The 24,867-nt window shown below is 41.9% G+C and overlaps 1 protein-coding gene across 1 annotated transcript in view; it reads left to right on the forward strand.

The window, feature by feature from the left end:
• The window catches only part of UBE4B (ubiquitination factor E4B), a 124,417-nt gene that overhangs the window by 65,340 nt on the left and 34,210 nt on the right, over window positions 1–24,867 (forward strand). The window contains exons 4-15 of the mRNA XM_044914381.1: window positions 117–204; window positions 1,222–1,366; window positions 3,260–3,488; window positions 11,536–11,677; window positions 12,591–12,691; window positions 13,871–13,985; window positions 17,857–17,940; window positions 20,411–20,467; window positions 21,045–21,161; window positions 21,257–21,355; window positions 22,147–22,260; window positions 23,914–24,112. Coding sequence (XP_044770316.1) covers window positions 117–204; window positions 1,222–1,366; window positions 3,260–3,488; window positions 11,536–11,677; window positions 12,591–12,691; window positions 13,871–13,985; window positions 17,857–17,940; window positions 20,411–20,467; window positions 21,045–21,161; window positions 21,257–21,355; window positions 22,147–22,260; window positions 23,914–24,112 — 1,490 coding nt within the window. The remainder of the gene's footprint in view (window positions 1–116; window positions 205–1,221; window positions 1,367–3,259; window positions 3,489–11,535; window positions 11,678–12,590; window positions 12,692–13,870; window positions 13,986–17,856; window positions 17,941–20,410; window positions 20,468–21,044; window positions 21,162–21,256; window positions 21,356–22,146; window positions 22,261–23,913; window positions 24,113–24,867) is intronic.

The raw sequence follows: 24,867 nt of genomic DNA on the forward strand, positions 1-24,867 counted from the left end.
TGCTTTATTATTTTGCCTTCTTGACTGATACTTAAGAACTTTTCCTCAACCAGGAAGCTATGACATTGGGTGGATTTATAAAAGGTAAAAGCCTTATTTGTCTTTTATACTTAAAGCATGTCCCAGGTGGATGTGGATTCAGGAATTGAAAATATGGAGGTTGATGAAAACGATCGAAGAGAAAAGAGGAGCCTCAGCGATAAGGTTGGTAAGAGATGAAGCCCTTGCTTCTGTTTTTAGAACAGGTAATATAAATACCCTTTTAGTTTTCCATCTGCAGAGTCGATTAGAATGCGCAGCCCCAAGTCAGCAAATCCTATTGAGGTGACTCTTTTCTTCTTTTGAGGAGAAATGGAGCCTAGATTGCCCTAATGGAAGGAGAGCTCACTTCTTTCATCTGGTCAAATCCTTCAGTTACCTTGGTTTCAGATCCATATTTCTATCGGTAAATTGAGTTTGTAATGAGAAGGAATTTCACGCTAACTTGAACTTTTTCTGTTGGTCTTTTGCTTACGCAAGTAGGTCATCACATCTTCCGTAGTATTCTGAGGAGAAAATGGCTGGGAATTGAGGCAAGAATACGTGAAGTCTAGTAGCACTTAGAAGCTTATTTAAAATATGAGGTCTTTATATTTTGTTATCATCTGAGCTTAGTTCCCTATAGTTAGCCAGAGAGAGTTGTTTTCTTTTGGCGGGTGTCATGGGGTAGAATTGGTAGAGACAGTTGCCTCACTTACTGTGCAATGATTTATGCGTGTTCAGCAGCACTTGGTGATGGTCATCTTTTGGACTGTGGCCTTCTGATGGCACGATGCTTCGTTTTGTAGAGTTCTTGCGTGTTTCCAGAATTCTTTTATATATATTTTATCTGTGACAGAAACTAGTGAGTAACATTGAATTCTGGAAAAGTTTTTGGATGAAGATTAGTTCTGTGCTGATGTTATCCTGGTCCTTTGGCGTTCAGAAAAGTAAACAAATAGGATGTATGTACATCCTTTATCACATTACTCCCTTGGTGATTACAGGTAATGTTCCCGCTCTTTTATCCACCCCCCGTAGATAATTGTAAGCTTATGAAACCTCCATGTTGGTACTTCAAAGTCATAGTAACAAGTTCATTTTTCCCTTAGTCAATGGGTGAACAGTTGTGTGTATTTCTAAAATATCCTCATTAATAAACGGATTACTTGAAATTAACCCCCAAATCTTCTTCCTCACAAGGAGCCTTCCTCGGGTTCTGAAGTGTCTGAAGAACAGGCCTTACAGCTGGTCTGTAAGATCTTTCGTGTCTCCTGGAAGGACCGGGACAGAGATGTCATCTTTCTTTCTTCTCTTTCTGCACAATTTAAGCAGAACCCAAAAGAAGGTAGGAATCCATCTTAGCTGTTAAGAGAAAGCAAGAATGTAAGATCTTTGCCCTTCTGTTACCCGCATTCACTTTCTCTTGCTTTGGGGTTATATTTTTTGACTACAGAGATAGTTCTTGATGAGGACACTGCTGTTTGGCCACTTTCCACTGATCTTACTGATAAATTATTTTTTTTCTACTTTCATGATTTCTCTAGAAGAAAACTATATAAATAAGTTGATGGTCTCCATTGTTTCAGAGTTGAAGTTATTAATGTCTCTAATAAATAGGAGTGTACTGGACAGTCTCTAGGGATCCTGGGAGAGGTGTTCTGTATGACCTATACTTGCTTTAAGTGCCTGTCAGGTCATGTGCAGACAGTGGAGTAAATCCGCTTGATTAAATTGCTTAGCAGGATGAAACATTGATACTTTGCTGTGTTCCAGGATTCTATTTTAAGAGGCTACCCTAAACCACATTTTTATAACAAAGTAATAAAACTTCTAGCAAGATACCAGCATTTCAGGCACTGATACTCTTCTTTACAGAAGTCATTTGGAATGCAGAAGAGGCAGGGGTGGTTTGCTGTAGTGTTCCTTTGCATATCACTAGAATATAGCCCTGACGGCAGGGATTTTTGTCTCTTTTGCTCCCTGATGTATTCCTGGTGCCTAGAAGGGTGCCTTGCACTTAATAATCCCTCAATAGATGTACTTTAAATGAGTGAATGAAAAGGAGATCATCTTTCCCTTTTTTGTGCTGCCCATCTTCCCTGGCAAGAAAAGTCCCCTATGTTCCTGGCAGATGGATAGTTTACTTCTGATTTTACTGGGATCTTCTTATTAACTGGTTGTAGATACGAGCCTAGCACCTGTGTGTTTGAAAAGCCTGCCACTTGTTCTTCTTCTTCTTTTTTTTTTAAGCAACAGCTACTTTAAAAAAAAAATTTTTTTTTTATTCCAGAGCAAGAGAGTGAGCAAGGAGGGGGAGGGGCAGAGGGAGAGGGAGAGAGAGAATCTCTACCGACTCCCTGCTGACGTGGAGCCTGACACAGGGCTCGATCCCACAACCCTGAGGTCACAACCTGAGCCAAAATTGAGAGTCGGGCGCTTAGCCGACTGAGTCACCCGGGCGCCCCCTTGTTATTATTCTTATTGTAAACCTTAAGATTCTTAAATCTGTCTTGTACACATATAAGTGATAATTTTTAATAGCCAAATCAGATAAGATTTACATGTGTTACAGCTCTCATTTATTTAGTGATATTTAAAATGTATCCAAAGACCTCCAGGAAAGCATTTGGGAGCTTCGAAGAATAAGGAAGCAGTTAGAAAATAGAATTTGCTCCAGAAAGCCAGATGGTGACTAAATATTAGACACTTCATAAAATATTTTGAACTTCGCATTTAGTAGTTTTACTGTATATAAAGCATAGGTAGGTGAAGAAATGTACCCAGCTTTACTTCTAGTATGATAAACAAATGTCCATAGCTGGGAGTAGCAAGACCATAGCCATAGGGTTAATATATCTCAGCAGGGATTCTCATTGGGTGCACTCCAATTTTCTTTCTTTTTTTTAAAATAAGTTTTGTATTTTGGAATAATTTTAGATTTACAGAAAAGTTTTGGAGATTGTGCAGGGAGTTCCCATATACCCTTCACCCAGTTTCCCTAATGTTACCATCTTATGTAACTATATATATATAGTCTCTTTGTCAGAACTAAGATATCACTGTTATCTGAACTCAGGCTTCATTTGGATTTTTCACCGGGTTTTCTCCTAATGTCCTTTTACTGTTCCAGAATCCATTCCGGATACCACATTGAACATCTGGTTCCAGTTGGCTGATTCAAGGACTGTGTATATGAAGAAGCATATGTAACCTCTTCTTTATTCTGCCTTTCCAACAGTGTTCTCTGATTTTAAGGACTTGATTGGCCAGATTTTAATGGAAGTGCTAATGATGTCTACTCAGACTCGGGATGAAAATCCATTTGCCAGTCTGACGGCCACATCACAGCCAATTGCAGCGGCAGCTCGGTCACCAGACAGAAATCTCATGCTCACTACTGGCTCCAACCCAGGAACAAGCCCCATGTTCTGCGGTGTGGGTTCCTTCGGTACCAGCTCTTTCTCTAGGTCAGTGCACTCCCTTTTGCACATCTAGTTTGGTGGTCCAACAGCCATGAAGTATGTGACGGCAGGGACTGCTCACTCACGGGCCTTTGCCAGTCGGATTGTGCCATGTGTTGTATTTGGGTGGGTGCGTTTAGTCGTGGCTGGAGATCTTGTCTTTCCCAGATTGGCTTGTTTGGCTTCCCATGGTTAGGCTGTTGGTAAATTTTAGAAGCCAGTGGCTGTATAGAGTACATTATTCTTTGGAAAGAGGGCTTTATCAGACTGTAAATGTAGCCTCGAGATCGGTGCGGTAATTAGATTATAACCATTCAGATGAGTATCTGAGAGATTTGTACACTTGAATGCTTAGAGATGCAAAGTGTCATTGTACTATTCTTTAAAAGCTTGATATTTTCCATTTTAGTTATTTACCTCAAGTTTTTCTTCAATTTTCTCTTCTTCCCTCTCTTTCTCAACTGATTTAGCCTCTATGAAACTAGCCCGGCTCCCAGGACAGGTTTCTGGAGCTCGGTGCCAGTGACGAGTCCATCCTTTGCCTCGTCCCCTTCCCGTGCAGCCGGCCAGATGGCTGTGCCGTCCATTCCCCTCAGCCCTCATGGTGCGGCTCCCGGCGCTGCCGGAGGAAGCCAGCCCGCGTCTTCACGGTATCGCCCCTACACGCTCACACCCCCGTGGGGCTCTTCAGCTTCTCCTACCCCACGGTCCCCCGGCATCTCCATCCTGTCCAGCTCACCCAGCCTCCCTGCCCTCGCTAGTAGCCCTCAAGCAGTGCCTGTCAGCTCTCCCAGACTGAGACCCGGCAGCCTGGGGCCACCTTCCCTGGCCACCTCCCCCAGTGCCATGAGCAGACGTTCCTCATCCCTAAGGATCTCTCCTAGGTATTTATTCAGCAGGAAAGCTGCGTGCGTGTTTGCAGTGCTGGGAGAGGCGATTAACTCGGTTTGGAAGAACTGCTGTGTGACGCTGACCTCAGTTACATGTGCTTTCCTGTTCGGGGTTATTAACCTGTGTGTCTAACTAGTGTGGTAGGCTCGCGCCCCGAGTCCATGCTTCTGCCAGGCTCTGATAACAGTAGAAGGTGTGGGTGTTCCATTGTGCGTCCCTCCGTCTGTTCTTACCCCTCACTCTTCCTCCTTCCTGGCCAAAAAAAAAAAAAAAGAAGTCACTTTTCATTTTTTTGAAGTCTAGTTCATGTGTCATTCCTCATTACAAATGAATTCCAGAGGCTGTGGGCAGTTTGTATTTGAGCGTTGGGGCTCACAGGAACACATTTTAGCTCTTCGTACTGTTGTCAATCAGAGTTGAAATACCGTTAGCCCAGGGGGTGGTGGGAGCAAGTCTTGGGCCCGTGTCCCTCACCTCTGATCACTGAGGCGGGGCCGGTGTTTGTGCCTTGACCCTTTGATTTGAGCCTCTTAGAAAGAAGCAGTATCAGAATTCCACTAACCCAGTGCCCCCCCCGCCCCCCCCCACCGAATGTGCCTGTGCATTTATGTCATCGAGGTGAATTATTTTTCTGCATGTCAGTAATCAGAACTTTTAGCATAACATTTAATTAAAAAGGGATAGCAGTTGCAAAAGCTTTCTACCTCTTGTTTTTCCTTTGTTCCCTGATGACCTTTTTTGCTTTTGTTGTGGTAGTATGTACGACAATCCTTTCTCCTTCCTCTTCCTCGCACTTTCTGGCGACAGTAGTGATGAAGATGAAGAAGATGATGATGGTGATGATGGTGATGATGAAGGTGGTGGTGGTGGTGATGAGTTTTCTTGTGTCCAGTTTGGGTCCAGGTATCAGAGGAATGGAGTCTTACCCCTGCATGTGCATAAGTGCTTAGGAACTAACTTTTATAAGCCCTCATTATGGGCGTGCTTTGGATCGAAACAGGGTAGGGTCAAATGAGACAGCCTGGATAGTCAAGATGTGGGGAACTTGCATGTACCGAGGCTTTAGGACCTTACCTGGGGTAAAGTGGCACGTAGGAAAATCTTCATCGTTGTTGCCTGGTAAGTTTGGAGGAAAACTTATGTGTAATCATTTGTCAGAAACAAATGACAGATTAAAGATGAATCATCAAGCACACCCACCCTGAGATCTGAAATGAGGTACCCTTCATTTAACTATGGCGAGTGTTCTCGTGAGCTGCCAGATGTGAGCGACACGTACTCAGTGGGGCATGTTTCCTTACGTACAGTTGCATGGATTGCTGCTACTTAGGAATGGCAAAGGGGCTGGGATCACGTGTGCGTCTGTGTGTCTTTTAATTACCCCTTCCACCCCAGCTCGGGCTGACAGTCTGTTCAAGAGCATATGGGGCCATCCTTTCTGGTATAACTGATTCTGCTTTCACTTCTAACCTTAAATTTCACTGATCACCTCCTTGACCTCAGTGAGGCTAGACCCTTGTTTAGACAGCCTCTGGAATGACAACAGAGGCTGAAACTGAGTTCGTGATGCTGCTGAATGTTCACCCTCCAAAAACCGTGTGAAAAAAGACTGCTTGGGTTTTCTAGGTGATTTGGGGCAAGAAAATATAATAGCACCTTCTTTCTGAACCTCTGACTCATTGTCTTACGATTTTGCTCTTAAATCGAAGTTTCCACTGGACTGATTTGGTATTTATGCCCAGCACTGCTCAAAAATAACTCCAGGCTATAAATAGAGACGGCAGTAGGAGTTAGGTACACTTCATTAAATTGGACAGTGTTCAGAAGAATCATTAGAGAGAGTACATAGAGAGAGAAAGGAATGTTGGTGCAAGGTTGAATATTGATTCAGGAAGGTTGATGTTTGTATTAGGTTGAACATTGTCTTACTGTTTCTCAAGTGAATTTCCCAAAGGTAGAAGTGTCTTTTTCATGTGGATAAAATCCTCCTGCACAATTATAGTAATGCAGCAGGCATCCTTTTTAGGAATCAATTTCCATACATGATGAAAGTGCTTTGTTATCTGTTTTACTGTAAATTGTGAGAGAAATGCTCTCTCTCCCTGGCCTGTTTCATTCCAGCTTGCTCTCACCAAGATACCAGATGGCGTGCTGCTTTTACTAGCACTAGACTCCTGGCATCCCAACCTTGTCTCTGATCTAGATTCTATAGCTACAAGGAGAGATAACCGTGTAATAATAGCTCCAAATACTGACAGAGCATCGTGGGCCAGATCCCGTGCCAGCACTCTGCACACATTATCCCTCTATCCTCACAGCAGCCCTTCCAGTTACTGTAAGGAACCTGGGGGACAGGGAGGTCAGTCACATAACTAAGTACGTGGCAAGGCCTGAGTCCAGAACTCACCTGCTTCACCACCACACTGTGCTCCCAACAGGACTCGTGTTGTTCTTGTTCCTTAACTAGTTATTTTGCTGCCGAGTGTTTATGCATCTACTCTGTTCCTTGGCAAGGAAGTGCCAGCATTTTACTCGGTAATTACAAAATTCCATTCAGTTGGCAGGTCCTTTGCTGGCTGTTAAAACGGAATCTGATCTATCCAGATTTTGGCAACTTAACTTAACAGCTTTTGAATAGCTATCAAGCAGAATGTGAAAGGATGTGTAAAAATATATAACTGATTAAGCAAATAGAGAGGAATTCAAGAATGCACGTAGGGCCAGAACCAAGAGGAGGTTAATTTGAGTGATCAGGAAATAACAGTTATTTTCTTGCCAATCGATCTTCCCAGAATTTTATTTACTTTCAAGTAAGCAATTTCAACACCTACTCCTTGCCCGGTAAGATGAATGTTGTAGAAGAGCAACAGGGGGCCGCATCTGTCCCCCTCCTGCCCGCCTCTGGCTCACCCGGTGCAGTTGATACGTTACAAATGTTTTTGGAAGTAGTTGGGACATACATACATATGTTAATTATCTATAGTAGGGACGAGAAGGATTAATTTAAGAAAGGTAGAACATTCCTTCCGTGATGTTCTATAGTCCTCCGGAAAGAGCTGTATAAATTATAAGGATCGACCTGTTGCAGGAGTGGAATGAGCGAAGTGAGAGAATCGTCTTGTAATAAAAATAACATAGCATTTGCTCTGAGGAAAATTTTTCCGAGTGTTTCCTAGGAAAGAAATCTGTTTGTAACTGCTTAGATATTTCAGTGAAGGAGGTGGAATCTTCAGTGTCGTGAACCTGTGTGAATAGAGAAAGGGAAAATTAGCAAATGGTGAAAAATGTTCACATTTACCCTCTCGTTTCTGCTGCTCGTCACTGCTTGGAGATGAAACATGGCAACAGTCCCACCGTGTGTGTCTCCAAACCCTCACACGCAGTGTGCCCCTGCTCACAGAGTAAAACCCAAAGCCTCACCCTGGCGAGTGAGACCCTTCGTGTCACGTACATGCACATGCACACGTGCACGCATGCACACGTGTGTTCCTCCGTTCTGACCTCACGTGCCTCCCCTTGCCCCCTCCGCTGCTCGCCACCCTGTTCTTGACCTCCCCTGGCATACTCCCGGCTACCTTGGGCCTTCACACTTCCTTCCTCTCTTTGGACAGCTGTCCCCCAGGTGGCTGCATGGCTTGCTCCCCTGACGCCCTCGGGTCTCCGTGTAGACACCATCTTCCCAGAGGGTCGTATCACACATTATATAAAGCACACACGCACACTTACTGCCCGTCTCTGTCACCATGCTCCGCTGTCATTGTTCTTCATAGCATTCCTATATTATTTTGGACTATCCCCCCCTCTAGAGTGTAATCGCTATACCAGCAGGGTCTGTTCCATTCAGCGTCTGCCCCCAGAGCCTACAACAGCGCCTAGAATGCACAGTACACTGTGAACATTTGTTCAATGAATTCACGTTGCTCGAACCCGCACTGCTCTGACTTTGCCTTGCACTGAGAAAACACAACATTCTAAAGTCTACATTCAAAAAAATGAGTTACACAGGAGAGAGATTATTCATACCATTATAGAAGAAATTATCAAGGAACATGTTTTCTTGGTGCATTTCATATGGGATTCAGTTTGCAACAGATCTGATGCACGTCAGCTCCCCTGGAAGATTTGCATTGTGTTTTCAGAAGGAGTCAGGTGTATTTCTATTATGTGAAGTAATCACTTTATTAAATTGGACTGTCGGTGTAGTTATCAGAAAACGGTTCACACATTCTCCCAGAAGGAGGTATAAGTTTGTAGATACTCGTAGGACTTGAATGTGACATATTTCCAGTGTGGTATTCCATGTGTCACAGTTGTAAAAGCATCATGAATTTGGGAATAACTTGTTTAGGGAAGAATGAAATGTTATTTTAAAACTTTAAAAATGTTTATTGATAGCATGAACATATGCACACAAACACTACACCACTTTTCTCCTTCAGAGTGGCATTCAAAATTTAAGTCCAGCGCTTTCACTTTGAACCTAAAGATCGTTGTGCATTTTGATCATTGAGACCTCTGTGTAGCGTTATTGAGACTGGCTGCTTTTCATGCTAGGGGATCATGGTTTACTTTAGCACCTGTAGGACCAATCCTAAAATTTGTAATCTATGAAAAAATACTGGAGTTTATTCTACATTTCCTATTTGGTTAAATTTTATTTCATTTTTTTGGGTCGTCTGTTCTTGAGAGTCAGCTGAAGTGTTGTTTGGTGTCTGACAGATGATCACCAAAATATACCAACTTCTCTTAGCTTTGAAAATTCTCTGATACATTCTGGATGCCTTTCACTGCATTGCCTGGCATGAGACAAGCAATCTTCTACATACATTGTCACTTTTCATGTCTCAGTGAAATAGTTGTGAAGGTACCTCAGTTGGCTTTGAGGTGTTCACACTGAAGTTAAAATTCAGTGGGAAGTGTTGGCTAAGAATGGAACCTAGTTTCAGCATGTGAGTGGCCACCATGTAAGCATGCTGACTTCATGCAGATGTTCGCATGCTGGCTGTGGGTAGTGACCCCTTGGAGCTGGCAAGGACCTATCGGCATCAAACGTAAGATGCTTTTCATCAGAAATGTAAAAATGTGAACAATTTGGGCCTTATTATCAAGGAAATGTATAGTTGAAATTTTCATTTTAAACATGAGGCAGATGGGTTTTCATTGTTTTCTGCGAGAGAGAGCCACTCAAAGGAAAATTAACCTTAGTTGTGTCTGGGGAAAGCCTGTGTTGGTCAAGTTCATCTTTGGAAGTGCAGTGAATAATAGAGTCACTGGGTCCCTGACGTCAAACAGAGGAGGAAAGAATCGCAGATAGCTTGAAACTGAGATGGTGCAGTAAGAAAATCTCTCCCTTTTCCCTTTCTACTTTTGGGGATTCACCACACTTCTCATATTTTTGGTTGGTTTTTCTCTTTTGTTCTGATGTTGCTTTTTTTTCCTCCCCCCTATGCTTTCTTCTCTCTTCCCTTCTGTCAGACCTATGGAGCAGATTGTAGGAATTCAGATTTACTAGACTCTGGCCTGAAAGCCTTGGATTGAAAACTGGCATTGTTTTCATCTCTTTAACTTTAATATCATACTTTCATTCCAAGGTCAATTATATATCCAGTTGACCCCCGAACAAGATGGGTTTGAACTGTGCAGGTCCACGTATATGTGGATTTTTTTCAGTATATACGGTGCAGTACCGTAAATGTATTTTCTCTTCCTTAAGATTTTCTTAATAATATTCTGTTTTCTGTAGCTTAAGAATATACTGTAAGAATACAGTATATAATACATATACAAAATACATGTTAATCGACTGTTATGTTATTAGTTAAGGCTTCTGGTCAACGGTAGGCTATTAGTCTTTAAGTTTTGGGGGAGTCAGAAGTTAAATGCAATTTTCAATTGCATGGAGGTGGCAACCCGAATCCCTGTGTTGTTCAAGGGTCAACTGTATTTTTCTAAAATTCTAAGGTCAGTTATGCATATATTCCAGAATTAGTTATGTATATCTATGCGTCTACCTGCATAACGTATTGTTAATAGCTCAATCCTTCTTAGTCCTGTTGGTTTCTAGCCTTTAATCGTCTGCCCCAGTTGAAGTAGGGATGGACCTTTCAGGGTCGTGATATTCTTCCCATCCTTTATCATCTTTCATATGTAATTTTTTTTGCTAAGTTTATGTTTTCTCATTTCCTTTTCATTTCAAAATTCCTAGCCTCTCCCTGTGCCATGATTACTCTCTTTGTATCTTTTGTGTATATCAAATAAATTTGTGAGTTAAACATCAGGTTTGGTATGTGACTTGTTGATGGTTGATCTAAACTTTAATTTCCTCACTTGAGATAATGTTTGGCTTTGGTCTTGGTGAATAGTTCTTACTAATCATAACAGTGCTTCATGTTGTATCCTGCTTATAGTCTACGATGCACTTCCATTTGGTTTCCTTTAAGCCTCACTGCACAGGAGATGAGGTTCTAGGTTCAGGTCACAAGCAGGCAGTACAGCTGGACCAGAACCCAAGTTTGGATACCCCCACACAAGATTTTTGTTTTGTTTGTGTTTACTCTACAACTTTGCCTTTTTCACTGAAAGTTTTAGAAATTTTTGTGTTAATAACAAATAATTTTATGTTTCCTTCTATAACTGGACAGTTTTCCTTTTCTGGTCCTACTGCCAAATGCTGGATGAAGGCTTTTGAGATTATGTCAGAAGGCATGAGAAGGGGTTTTTTGTTAGTCTTTATAACTTCACTCCTGCTGAGTTCGATGATTGCAGTAGCATAGTCTGGTTTCAACCTACAAGTCGGTCTGAGTGAAGACGGCCAGTTTGGTTTAAGCACATGTGCTATCCCTTCAGGTACCCAGCACAGTAGGTCTTAGTCCTCCTGGCTTTGTAAGTTGCCACTCCCAATAGGAGAAGATGTTGGGTTTCTGCTCCAACTCTCTTCTTAGGTCAATACAATGTTTACTAAGAGTTACTGTTGTTGGATTCGGAGCAGGTGCAATGAGCAGGTGCAATGAGAAGTCAGCTCCAACCTTGGCTGCATGGGTGTCTGCTTTGTGGTGGGTGCAGGGATCCTAACAGGCTTTCTGCTGCAGAAATGCAAACTCTATCAAAGATAATTCATTGAGAGGAGGTAAGAATCATCAGTTTTCTTTTCTCTTCTCCAAAGTTTGGGAGCCTCTGGTGGGGCCAGTACTTGGGATTCCTACAGCGACCATTTCACCATTGAGACCTGCAAGGAGACAGACATGCTGAACTACCTCATCGAGTGTTTTGACCGAGTTGGAATAGAGGAAAAAAAAGCACCAAAGGTAATATGAAATAGATCCACTTAAAAACCCATAAGAACCTGGTTATTTTTTGATAAATAATCTTTTGCCCCCTTAAGGAGCATTCCTTCATTTATTCAATCAGGAAAATGGTTCTCCAGCATGTATTATGTGCCAGGCGCTGCGCTGGGAGCTCAAGGCATATCAGTGAACAAAACAAAGATCCCCCCTCCCCCCCACAGAACTCACATCCTTGTGGAAGGAAGAAGTGACGGGGGCAAATGCCACTGCCACCAGTGACTTGCATGGCCCTTATAGTTCCTGGTAGTCTGTAACAAGTGTAGTAATAACCCACATGTATGGAGTGCCCGCGGACTGCTGACCTTGTGTTTCGCCTATGGGAGCTCAGATTCTCACGGTTGTTCAGTTAATCTAGTGTAAGATAGGTATTATTTTTACTGTATGAATAACCAGATGAACCTCAGAGACACTGAGTAATTGTCTGGAATCACATAAAAGTTACAAAAATGGGTTTAAACTCCAGAAGCTATGCTTTCTCTCCTGTTTCATACTGTCTTTATTATGATTTCATTCCCAGTTCATTGTCCACTTCTCATTTCCAAACTAGTCAAGTTGTCCACCTGCTAGTTACATATTTGTTAAGGGCCTCTCTGGGGTTTGTTGCACTGAACCTTAAGCAAAGGCGGAGAGCGGGCACACAGCTCTGAGATTCCCGCTTGGCCACCTCACTCTGTGCTCTTCCCTGACCGTAGAGTTCAGTGGAGGCAGTACACGTGGACGGTACAGTTACTCTGGTTTGTTCACTATGAGTCAGGCAAGAGAAAAGCGTGCCATTTCCTGGAGATTGACGTCTCCCGACTCTTGTCAGTTTTCAACAGGACAGGCTTATTTTGTTTGTTTTTGCAGTCCTGACCTCCTCCGCCTTTTCTTTCAGATGTGCAGCCAGCCAGCAGTCAGCCAGCTTCTGAGCAACATCCGCTCACAGTGCATATCCCATACTGCATTAGTCCTACAAGGTTCCCTCACGCAGCCAAGGTAGGGAAAACCGTGTGCGCTCGTGTTAGCAGGCAGAGGAGCCTATCCCTCAGCGGACGTCGGGCTCTCCGGCCGACTTGCCTCACCTTGGATAACACACTTTCTCACCTGGAAGACAAAAGTGGTTGAATGGATAACCCAGGAGGTCCCTTTCCTTCTCTGAAACACTATGAAAATAAAACACTGTCTGCTTTACTTCTAGACCACTGTTGAAATATGTCAGCGTCAAGGCAGGAAATTAGTATTTAGTTTAAAAGCAGCTCCTTGAAATCCGGGGAGATCTTTGAAAAAATGTGCAGGTTATCATTTTCCGTGTATCATACAATCAATTTCTGTTATTCAGTGATAAATAACAGTGGGAGAGCAGTTAGTTTGGGAATCACCCAGAGTACACTACATTATTGATTGTTTCGGAGGGTCCCATCAAGGTTTCTAGTTCAATATAAGAGTATTTATATATTTCACTATTTTATGAAAATATCTGAAGGAAAAGTAATGCAAAAATTTCTAAGGAAGAAATGGCAAAGTTACATTTATTCGTTCTGGATGTTCTTATATTATTTTCTGTACCAGAACCATCTGTTTTTGAAACTTGTCAAAAAGAAGGAAAAATTTGGGGGCGCCTGGCTGGCTCAGTCAGGGGAGCGAGGGACTCTTGATCTCCTGAGGTTGGTCGTGAGTTCAAGTCCCATGTTGGGTATAGAGATTACATAAATAAATGAACCTTAAAAAGGAAAAAAAAGAAGAAGAAGAAAAAAAGAAAAGGATAAAATGGACCAAACCAAAAAAAAAAATTCTGTGGTTAAAATTAGCAAGAGTTTTATTTAAAAGTCCTCAGCCACCACTGATCTTTTCAGTTGGATGTGCCATAAACAAATAAGTAAAAGAGACATATAATGCTTCATTTTTTGGGTAATGCTTTATTTTTAAAGGGCTTGACTGTAGGAAAAAATGGATTCTTTGAAACTTTCTGCAGTCTCTTCATTAAAAAGACCAAAAAGTGATTATGAACAATTTAAGAAGGGTGGTCTTTTGCCTAAAACTGTTGTGTGGCATATTTGGGAGATTTAAAGTTTGACATTTGACTGGACACGTCTGCTGACGTGACAGCCCGTGTGCCGTGTTATCGCACGCTGCTGAGCTGAGCCATTGCGGTCCTTGACTCTTGTGGGTTCGCAGGTCCATGCAGCAGCCGTCCTTCCTGGTGCCGTATATGCTCTGTAGGAATCTCCCGTATGGCTTCATGCAGGAACTGGTGAGGACCACTCACCAGGATGAAGAAGTGTTCAAGCAGGTGAGGTTTTGTGAATTTGCTACCAGGACATTTAACCTAGGAGCTTCTATGCCAAGGGTGATTTCTAAAGACACCATCTATTGAAAACTTCTGTTTCAGAATTTGAACATGCATGTGTTAATTGCTCAGAGAGATCTGATACTTCTTTCTTGAGATAATCAGATTGACAGCTGCATTGTTCAAATCATTTGTCCATTTCAAGCAGTCAAGCATCAAGTATTTTAAACAGTGCTAAGTGCCTTGAGAGGGAAGAAGAAGTGTAAGGCCCTGTCCCTCATTTCAAGGTGCTTTTAACACAAGAATACCAAGAGATGGCATAAGACACGACGTGCATTTGCCAGTTGAGTCGTGTTGAAAATTAGTTCTCCAGGGTGCCTGGGTGGCTCAGTTGGTTAAGCGACTGCCTTCGGCTCAGGTCATGATCCTGGAGTCCCTGGATCGAGTCCCGCATCGGGCTCCCTGCTCAGCAGGGAGTCTGCTTCTCCCTCTCCCACTCCCCATTTGTGTTCCCTCTCTTGCTGTGTCTTTCTCTGTCAAATAAATAAATAAAATCTTTAAAAAAAAAAAAAAGAAAAAGAAAATTAGTTCTCCGAGTTTGCAAAAAGGAGATTAGTAAACCAGCGACGAAATTAGCTCAGTGCAGTTTGCATACCACACAGAATCTTTTGTCTTCTCGCCACTCAACTGGGAACGATGTCTCATATCTTACTAATTACTTCTTTCAATAAGTATTCATACAGCTTTTATATCTCACTGTGTGAAGTCAAGTGAAAACGCAGATATGGGATATTTAGTAATAAAGCTATTTATGTAGTCTTGAAAGTTTCTTCTGAGGTGAAACCTTGGCATCACGTTTGGTTGCTGTATCCCAGCCTGTTTTGTGACATGAGCACTTGGCCACAGCAACTTCCACACAAACTGTTTCCAGTGATGGGAGGGTTTTTTTTTTTAAGGATTTTTATGACACTTTCTTACAATTTACCATATGATCGTTTCTTTCTACACAGAACAGAGGCAATAGCTATAAGTGATATGATTCCTTTTTATTTGTTTTTATACCTAATACCCATATCCAGCTCCACACTGGGCCTGCAGCCTACTTGAAAAAAAGAAAGAAAGAAAATAAATAAGCATCTTGGAAGGTTTAAGTGGTGCCCTCTGTTGTGTATATGATGTGCATTAATTAGAATACTTTCTCGGGGCGCCCAGCTGGTTCAGTCAGTGGAGCTTACGACTCTTGATCTTGGGGTTGTGATTTCTAGCCCCCGCTGCATGGGAAATAACTTAAAAAATAAATTCTTAAAAAAAAAAATGAGAACACTTTTCCTATTGTCTTCATTTGAGGAACCCAGGGTAGCTTTAGCTCTATAAAATCAGCCCAGTGATCAGCTGAAAGGACTGTGTTATACCTGTCTTACTCATAAAGAAACTTACACAGATGTTGTGAAGTGACCTCTTTTTTTTTTTTTTTTTTTAAGATTTTCTTTATTTGACAGAGAGAGACACAGCGAGAGAGGGAACACAAGCAGGGGGAGTGCGAGAGGGAGAAGAAGCAGGCTTCCCCTGGGGCTCAATCCCAGGACCCTGGGATCATGACCTGAGCTGAAGGCAGATGCTTAATGACTGAGCCACCCAGGTGCCCCCCCCCCCTTTTTTTTTAATTGAGATGAAATCCACATAACAAAATGAACCAATCTGTGGCATTTGGTACATTCACAGTGTTGTGCACCCACTATCTCTTTTTTTTTTTCCTCCTTCGGTGGGGGAGAGAGAAAGAGAGATGGGGGGAGGGGCAAACAGAATCTTAAGCAGGCTCCGCATAGAACGTGGAGCCCCAACATGGGGCTCGATCTCACAACCCTGAGATCATGCCCTGAGCCAAAATCAAAGAGTCGGACTCTTAACCGACTAAGCCACCCCGGTGCCCCCCACTATTTCTTTTTAATCATAGCATTCTGATGCCTTTCCTGCCACTTGGTCCTGAACACTCCATGTCTGTCTTTGTGTTACCATGTGTTTTTTTCTAGAGAGAAATGATGACTGAATGGAAAACAGCGCTTCACTTTTTTTGTCTGAAGAGTTTGGCAGATTTGAACTATTAAATCTTTTGACTGAAACTTCAGTCTCCTTTTAATGTTTGAGATATTCACAGATAAATAAATAGCAGCTAGAATTTAGGATTGGAGATGAATACTTGTATTTTTTTTTTTGTCACTGCTCCAAGGAGTTTATTTGAAAACAAGAGAATCATTTAAAATACATAAGTCACACAAATAGCGGCGCCTGGGTGGCTCAGTTGGTTGAGCGTCTGCCTTCGGCTCAGGTCATGATTTCAGGGTCCTGGGATTGAGCCCCGCATCGGGCTCCTTGCTCAGCAAGGAGTCTGCTTCTCCCTCTCCCTCTGCCCCTACCCCCTGCTTGTTCTCTGTCTCAAATAAATAAATAAAATCTTAAAAAAATACATAAGTCACACAAATATTATAATGCTTGACTATTTGAAAAATATTATAGCTAGTAATACCTTGTGTATTATAAATTAAATCCTACCTGCAGAAGAGGTTAAGTCTACTAGAAAACATAAAGATGTTTTCTTTATAGCATTCTGGAAAAAAATGTTGAGATTATTCTAGATGACCAATTGTGAAAATTTATTTTGGTGATTTGGGAACTTCAATTTTGTTTTTCTTGATTGTGGTGTTGTCATTCCCCCATCCCCACACCTCAGCTTTACCTGTCCATTTTTAGCTAGCTTCTGACAGCACGTTACTTCTACCCTGATGGTTTGAGTTGCAAAAACTGGAACGATCTCTTCCAGAGCTATCTTGTTATCTGAAGACACCCCACAGGCACTTTGTAATCCAGGGCACCTTCTTTTTTTTTTTTTTTTAAATCCTGTGCTCCTTAAATGACCAAGCTGCTCAGTACAATGGGATGAAATTAGTAGGAAAGGGAATTTTTCAGATTTTCTAGTGGCTTTATAGAGCGCTCCCATTTCAACTTGCTGACATTCGGATTGTCAGCTGTTGTTTATACCATCTTCTACTTAATGTTATTAGTCTTGAATCCCAACCAACTCTCTAAATGAGTCGGTCAGTGAGTACGTTGTGGCATTTGTAGATGAGCTGTGCTGAGCAAATCTTGCATGGTGATAGCATGCTCTGGTGTTGATGGTAAACTTGTAAAAATAAATACGCGTGCCCTCGAGCTCTGGCATCATGCTCATGTTTTCATTATACCACAAACGGAGGTAAGTCGTTTTAGTCAAGTTTAGTTTTGCAGATTCCACATTTACCAGCTATCTCTTTGCTCTACATAATTAAAGTTAATGTAATGATAATAATATTCTTTACTGGTGTGTTTTTCTTCTCTTCAAAATAAACAGGAAGGGATGGGAAGAATCAGATGGAGGTGGGAGAGTGGCTGGGAATAATTTTTTAAAATACTGATAGAGTTGAGAAAATAGTGGAACATTTAGTCCAGTTTCTTTACAGATTGTAGGTGCTTGGTCATCAGAAACATATTCATTGTCGAGATGTAGAGAATTTAGTTGACTAGAGCGAGGACCCCTGGGGACTCCTGTAGCGGGCTCAAAAATTGTGTTTCTATTGAGTCACTCGGAGTCTTGCCCGAGAATTAGGGCTCACCAGATCCTGTTACCTCTGGAAAATTCAGCTATATCACTTTATGGTCAGCCTCGTTGGAGGACAGAGCCACACTCCGTGGCTGGATACTAGACTCCTTTATAAACAAAACAGCTTTTCCTTGGGGAGGGTGGAAATGCTTAGACATTCAGATTCAGCACTTTATTTTAACATGCCTCCTGTTCTTAATTTTTCCTAAGCTTATATTTCCGATTTCTTTTTTCTTACAGATCTTCATCCCCATTTTACAAGGCCTGGCTCTCGCTGCCAAAGAGTGCTCCCTCGATAGTGACTACTTTAAGTACCCCCTCATGGTAAACCTCTCTTCGTTTTCTTTAAGCCATTCACCAGATACTTTCTTCCAGATGATTGTAACACACACTTTTCTTTCAGGTGATCAACCTTGTTTTCACACTTAAAACCAGAAAGCATTGTGTTGGCCATGCAGTGTTTGATGTGCAGTGAGATGTATCAGTGAAGAGAGGGAGGTAGTGGCCCAGGACATAACCCGCGCACGCAAGCCCTTGGCAGGAGTCAGTGATGTAGGCACTAAAATACACTTCACCTGACTGTGTAGCTTATGAAAATGTTGGCTCTTGATTGTATCCTTCTGATCTTCCTGGCAACAGGAAGGGTCTTGACTGCTGTGAACACACTGGAACCAGAAAGAAACAAAAAGACCCTTTTCTTTGTGAATTGGCTTCTTGGAAATTTGGGGAGAAAACTACTTTGACATATGACTAAATATTTTTCACTCTAGGATGTGAAGGGAAAAATACCAAAATACAAAATTCGCTAACTCTATGAATAAATACAGTCCCATAAATTGAGGCCTTGGTTAAATTGATCTTTTTTACTACAGTTGTTCCTTGTACTCGTTCTACTGACTTAATTCCATCTTACCATTAAGTCAGTATCACTGAGGACCTCTTCTGTGCCAGACACTGGGGCTAATTAGGCAAGGCACCTCTCTACGAGTTGTTCCTGACCCAATGCAAAACTCAAGTCCACAACAGCGCAGATAATCACAGCATGATAAATGCTAACACGGGTGTACGTGAAGGGTGCATGTCTCTATTTTAATCAGTCAAAATGGAGCTAAGAGGCGAAGATACTGTGGGAAATTAGAAGGCGAAATAGCAATTCTTTTTAAAATAACTTTGAATGGATTTATGTCAGGGCTCCTTCTACTGCCCATGCCATTTGGGTTCCAAATAAAATTCTGTTAATCCTTATGCATAATTCTGTCTGTGCCAGAGAAAAGGAAGTGAAACCATCTTATTGTTTGAGTCCAGTGATGAAATACTCGAGTGCACATTCATTCTCAGTGGATGATGTAAATGTTCCTTCACAGAATGGTTAGCTTTTCTGTGCGGTCTGAACTGGCTCGATGTCCCAGTAAGGAGCGTTCAGTGTCAGATATCAACAAAATGTTCTTCGTGCTCAAAAGACAGAGGCCTCCATTATGACAGACAATAGTTTTATTTTATACCATTCCTGATGCTTGTACAGCCGAGAGAGCACTGTGTGAGGAAGGACAATGGGAGCAGGAAGAGGAAGACCACTGGAGCTGCAATCAGAAACAATTGTGATTGTTCTCTGGCTCCATGCCTCCCAAGGTTGCCATGCCCTGGAATCACCTGGGGATCTTTAAAAAACACCCAGTACCTGGCTCCCACACATTGTGATTCCACTGGTCGCGGGTATGGTGAGGATGGGGCCTGGCGCTGGGTTTTTCCAACTCCCCTGGTGATCCTAATGCGCAGCACTGTTTGGGAACCCCTGCCCTCTGCAGCGAGAGCTTTTCCTTCTCAGTGGCACCTCAGAGACCTTTCAGTGCCTACATGCATTGCCTCAGAAGCAGCTTCCGCTGGCTGGCTCGGGAACTTTGGTAGCCATGTTCAAATCACGGGAAATGAAGCTCACTGTTAAAATAGTGTTTGGTTGGAATACGCCGGCTACGTTAAACTGTGTTTATGTCCCTAAAACCTACTTTTCCTGATTCTCTAATGTGAGAATGATTGCAGCTCCAAAGGAAAATGTTGGAGTTCTTAAAAATATCCAAGATCTCGAAGCCAACTAATGCTTTTAAATATGTTCTGAATTTGGTAGCTTATTAGATGGTAATGATTTATAGTCCTATTTAGCACTGGCAAGACTAGCCATCTCAAGTTTATGAAGCATATCTCTTTTTTTTTTTTTTTGACATGGAAAGATGTTAAGTGAAAAAATCACTTTTTATAAAAATACACACATTTAAAAAAAATACACACATTTATTTCAATGTGTATAGGCACAAAGATTATGGCTGGAAAGCTGTTAACTAAGATATCAATAGAGGTTAATCTCTTCGGGTAAAGTTTATGAGTGATTCTTAGTTTCATTTTGTATTTCTATTTTATTTGAAGTTTTTTACACCATGCAGGTATTAGCTTATTCATCAGAAAAACAGTGAAGCTCTTAGTGTTTTGGAAGGAATGCAGATGTATTTAAAGCAGCATTAGAGCTGTTCCTTGATATTACACGTCAATCAGTTTAAGATGGAATACATTTAAATGACACTTTCTGCGGGGTGCCTGGGTGTCTCAGTCGGTGAAGCATCTGCCTTCGGCTCAGGTCCTGATCCCAGGGTCCTGGGATCGAGCCCTGCATGGGGCTCCCTGCTCAGCGAGGAGTCTGCTTCTCCCTCTGCCTCTGCCCCTCCCCCCTGCTTATTCTCTGTCTGTCTCAAATAAATAAATAAAATCTTTTTTAAAAAATGACACTTTCTGATCTTATTTCTAGGCTTTAGGTGAGCTTTGTGAAACCAAGTTTGGGAAGACACACCCTGTGTGCAATTTGGTGAGTGCCTCCCTGATGGACTTGCACATGTTCAATGGATGTGTAACTCCGAAGATATCCCTTAAGTAACATTATGTGGAAAAAAAAAAAAAAGTCTCTTAGAGGACATTTAGATTAGATATAGGTAACATGTCTGGGTGGCTCTCAGTAGTTAAATTGGTTAACCCTATATGTTATTGCCTGGGATGAAGTTATTTATTTTCTTCCATGATTTTTGTATAAGTTTCGTAGAACGAGGAAAACAAGTCCTATGGAAAAATTGACCTGAGTCCTTTGATAGTGTAAAAATAGTTCATCTGAACTCTATCAAAGAACTTCTCGAAACATAAAAAGCAAAAGACTATCTTGTGAAAATGTAGAGGAGTTGGAGGCTTTTCTGCCTCCATATGAGATGAGAAAATACCAACAGGGATCCTGCACGTTTGTGACCTTTGGGTTTCTGTGTGTTCACTGTCAGCCGTGGTACTGGTGGCTGAGACCCAGCTGAACAGGTTGGCTGTTGAGAACTCCGTTCATTACATTTTCCCCTCACTTGCCGATGTAGCAGCTTGACTTGCCTCTTCCATTTTTTGCATAGGTGGCTTCTTTGCCGTTGTGGTTGCCTAAATCCTTAAGCCCTGGCTCTGGGCGGGAGCTGCAGAGACTCTCCTATTTGGGGGCTTTCTTCAGCTTCTCAGTCTTTGCAGAAGATGATGTAAGTACAGTGGCCATTTGTGCTTTGCTTCTCTGATGTTCAGATGCCTTCCTAAATGTGCATATATCGATGGAATTTTTCCCTTCTCTTCCCAGGCTAAGGTGGTTGAAAAATATTTCTCAGGGCCTGCCATTACCCTGGAGAACACTCGCGTGGTCAGCCAGTCACTGCAGCATTACTTGGAGCTGGGAAGGGTAGGTGTTTGGAAAATGAATTCAAAGGACGAGTAACAGAGAGGCTGTATATAAATAACCAGTGTCTTTTTTTTTTTTTTTTAAAGATTCCACTTATTTATTTGAGAGAGAGAGAATGAGAGACAGAGAGCACGAGAGGGAAGAGGGCCGGAGGGAGAAGCAGACCCCCGCTGAGCAGGGAGCCCAATGCGGGACTCGATCCCGGGACTCCAGGATCATGACCTGAGCCGAAGGCAGTCGCTTAACCAACTGAGCCACCCAGGCGCCCAAATAACCAGTGTCTTGAGTAATAACTGCCACAACAGTATGTGGCATCACTGGGGACTGGTTCTGAGGTTAGCGGCCACGCTCTCCCTCCAGCCTGCTCGTAGGCCTTTAAAACACGAGAGTGAACGAGCACTGTTAGTGTGCACGTACTCCGTGATGACTCGTGTGTCTCAAGTGTAGATTAATATGTCTTCAGTTCTGAGGTTTTTCGGCAGCAAAATTAGGGGCTAACGATAGCATAATTAAGGTAATTTTGATCCTGTCCCTAAAAGGCAATAGCAAAGGCTATTTTATTAAAACTCTAACTACTTGCCTCCTCCAGCCCACCATCTGCTTTCACGCGAATTGTCTTGACACAGTTGAATTTGGACACTTCTGTTCCTCTTGTAGTCAGGTTCTCTTAAAATGAGCGGAAGAAGGAGAGGAGAGAAAGGGGGAAGAAGCCCAGCTGCTCTTGAAGTCAAAGGGAATCATTTTTAAAGTCAAGTCTTAATTTCTTTTCTTCCTTTCTAAATAAATTCCAGCAAGAGCTTTTCAAGATTCTGCATAGTATTCTGTTAAACGGTGAGACCCGTGAGGCTGCTCTTAGTTACATGGCAGCTGTCGTCAATGCCAACATGAAGAAAGCACAGATGCAGGTAGGATTCCTAAAGACCACTTTTACTGATTCGCTAAATTCATTCATCTAACTTGTCTTCACTCAGTATCTACCAGGCACTGTTCTAGGAAATGGTGACATGGTATTGAGCAGGATAGAAAAACGTCCTACCTTTGTGCAGCTTATGTTCCATAGGCTAAGTGAGTAGGCATATAAATATATTATTTCAGGCAGTTGTAGAATCTGTGAAGCAAATAAAGCAAGGTAGAGGACTCAGGAGTAACCATGGAGGTACCAGAAGGAAGGTAGGGGAGGTTTGATCAGTGGTAGGGAAGACACCTTTTTTTAAAGATTTTATTTATTTATTTGAGAGAGAGAATGAGATAGAGAACATGAGAGGGGGGAGGGTCAGAGGGAGAAGCAGACTCCCTGCCGAGCAGGGAGCCCGATGCGGGACTCGATCCAGGGACTCCAGGATCATGACCTGAGCCGAAGGCAGTCGCTTAACCAACTGAGCCACCCAGGCGCCCCGGGAAGACACCTTTAAGGAGGTGATGTTTCATCAGAGACCGGACTGATGTGAAAGTCAGCCATTACAAGGCTGGGAAGAGAATTTTCTAGACCTGTGTAAGGCACCAAGGTAGGAATAGTCTAACTTTGGAACAAGCCCCACACGCAGACTTCAGTGGCTGGAGAATAGTGTACAGGAAGGAGAATGGCAGGTCATGGGCTAGCAGGGCGGGCAGAGGCTCCATCAGGCTGGGGCTGACGTGGTAAGAACTGTAATGGGATGCCCCTGGGGGTTTTTCAGCAAGGAAACCACCAAATGTGCTGTGTGGAAAATGGACTAAAGTGGGAGGAGGGACAGAAGCAGACCCGAGGAGACCAGTTATAAGGTTATAAGTGTATCAGATCTGGTGAGGAGCCTGGTGGCCTGGACTACTGTGCAAGGGTAGAGAAGTTAAAAGGGCATCCTTCCTATATTATTAATAAATAATGATTGAATGATGTGACATTTCTACTGAGAAGAAGAAAAAAGATATAGAGAAGAGTGTGGCCCTGCATGAGACTACCTGGGTTTCCTGCTGTGGTCCCACCATTTACTAATGGTGGGACCTTAGACATTTATTTCTCTGTGCCTCGGTTTCCTAAGTGCTAAATGGGGATAATAATGGTTCCTAACTGTGGGTTTACTATCCATAAGGCTGTTAGAACAGTGCCTGTTGTTAACTACCATTATTAATAATTGTTATGTTGTTAATACAGGACTTCACTGATGATGTCAACCAGAGAAAGTGTTAGTCAAACGGTACCTTGTGAAACTAGGGTTTTGATGCTCTTGAGGGGAAATAAAGAAGAGAAAGGAAGGAACATTTATTGTGTTTCTACTTAATTAATTTTGAAGATCTTAAGGAAGTCATTTAACTCTCTGAGCCTTAGTTTCCCCCTCTATGAAATGTGAATAGCAGTATCACTGACTTCCAAGGGCTCTTCTGAAGATTCAGTGAATGTATAAAATGCTTCACGTAGGATTAATACTCCACAAAGAGCACCTGCTGATAAAATGACAGCGGTGATGATATGTGTCCTCTCACTGACTTTGGGATGAATGTCTGGTTTTCTTCCTTACAAAGTTGTGCCAAAATTTCCATTTAAATCGTTATTTTAAATACCTTTTTTTCATATTCCACAGACAGATGATAGATTGGTATCTACAGATGGATTCATGCTGAATTTCCTTTGGGTGCTGCAGCAGCTAAGTACAAAGATCAAGTTAGAGACGGTGGATCCGACATACATATTCCACCCAAGGTGTCGGATTACTCTTCCTAATGACGAGACGAGAGTGAACGCGATGATGGAGGACGTGAACGACTGGCTGGCTGAACTTTGTGAGTGACATTGCTCATTGTGAGGTTATTAAAACGCTGCCCTTTTATTTAAAAACTTCTTGTAAATTTATTTTATTTGGATGCTAGTGATTACTCACAAATTGTTGTATCCTCTCCAGAAAATGAATTTATGAGCCAGAGATACACAATAAAAATTAATGCAGTAAAAATGTTCTTATTTGGCTTAGCCAAAGTCAAATAGATACATAGAACAAGTGGAAAGAAATACACTATTCAGAGTAAAACAAACAAACAAACAAAAAAAACCAAAAAAACCCCCAAAAGAAATATAATAAAAACAATAGCAGAGACTTATGATAGAGATTTTATATACCAATTAAAGTTCTCATGAAATATTTCATAGATCTTGATGCTGTGTTGGTATTAAAATATGACTATTTTAAAGGTATTACAATTGTTGATCTTTTTCCTTTCTGTGTTATAAAACATGTTAATAACAGACGTCAAAACCCTATGGCATTTATTTTTTAAATATTATAAAATCATTCATGGAATAGGATAGAGATTCCATGCTTACCTGGCAGTATCATAATCAGATGCATGCACACATTCCAGAGAAACATGTGAACTATAATAAGAACTAAGTATCTGATGAACAATAAAGTTAGTATTTGATTAGTGTGATTTGAATTAGTCACTGGTATCGTCTTGGAATCATATCATGGATTCCAGAAGAATCAAAGGGTTAAACATTTAAAAAATATATATATATGTATACACACACACACACACAC

Source organism: Neomonachus schauinslandi, chromosome 4, assembly GCF_002201575.2.
Source record: "Neomonachus schauinslandi chromosome 4, ASM220157v2, whole genome shotgun sequence".
In the NCBI taxonomy this organism is placed as follows: Eukaryota; Metazoa; Chordata; class Mammalia; order Carnivora; family Phocidae; genus Neomonachus; species Neomonachus schauinslandi.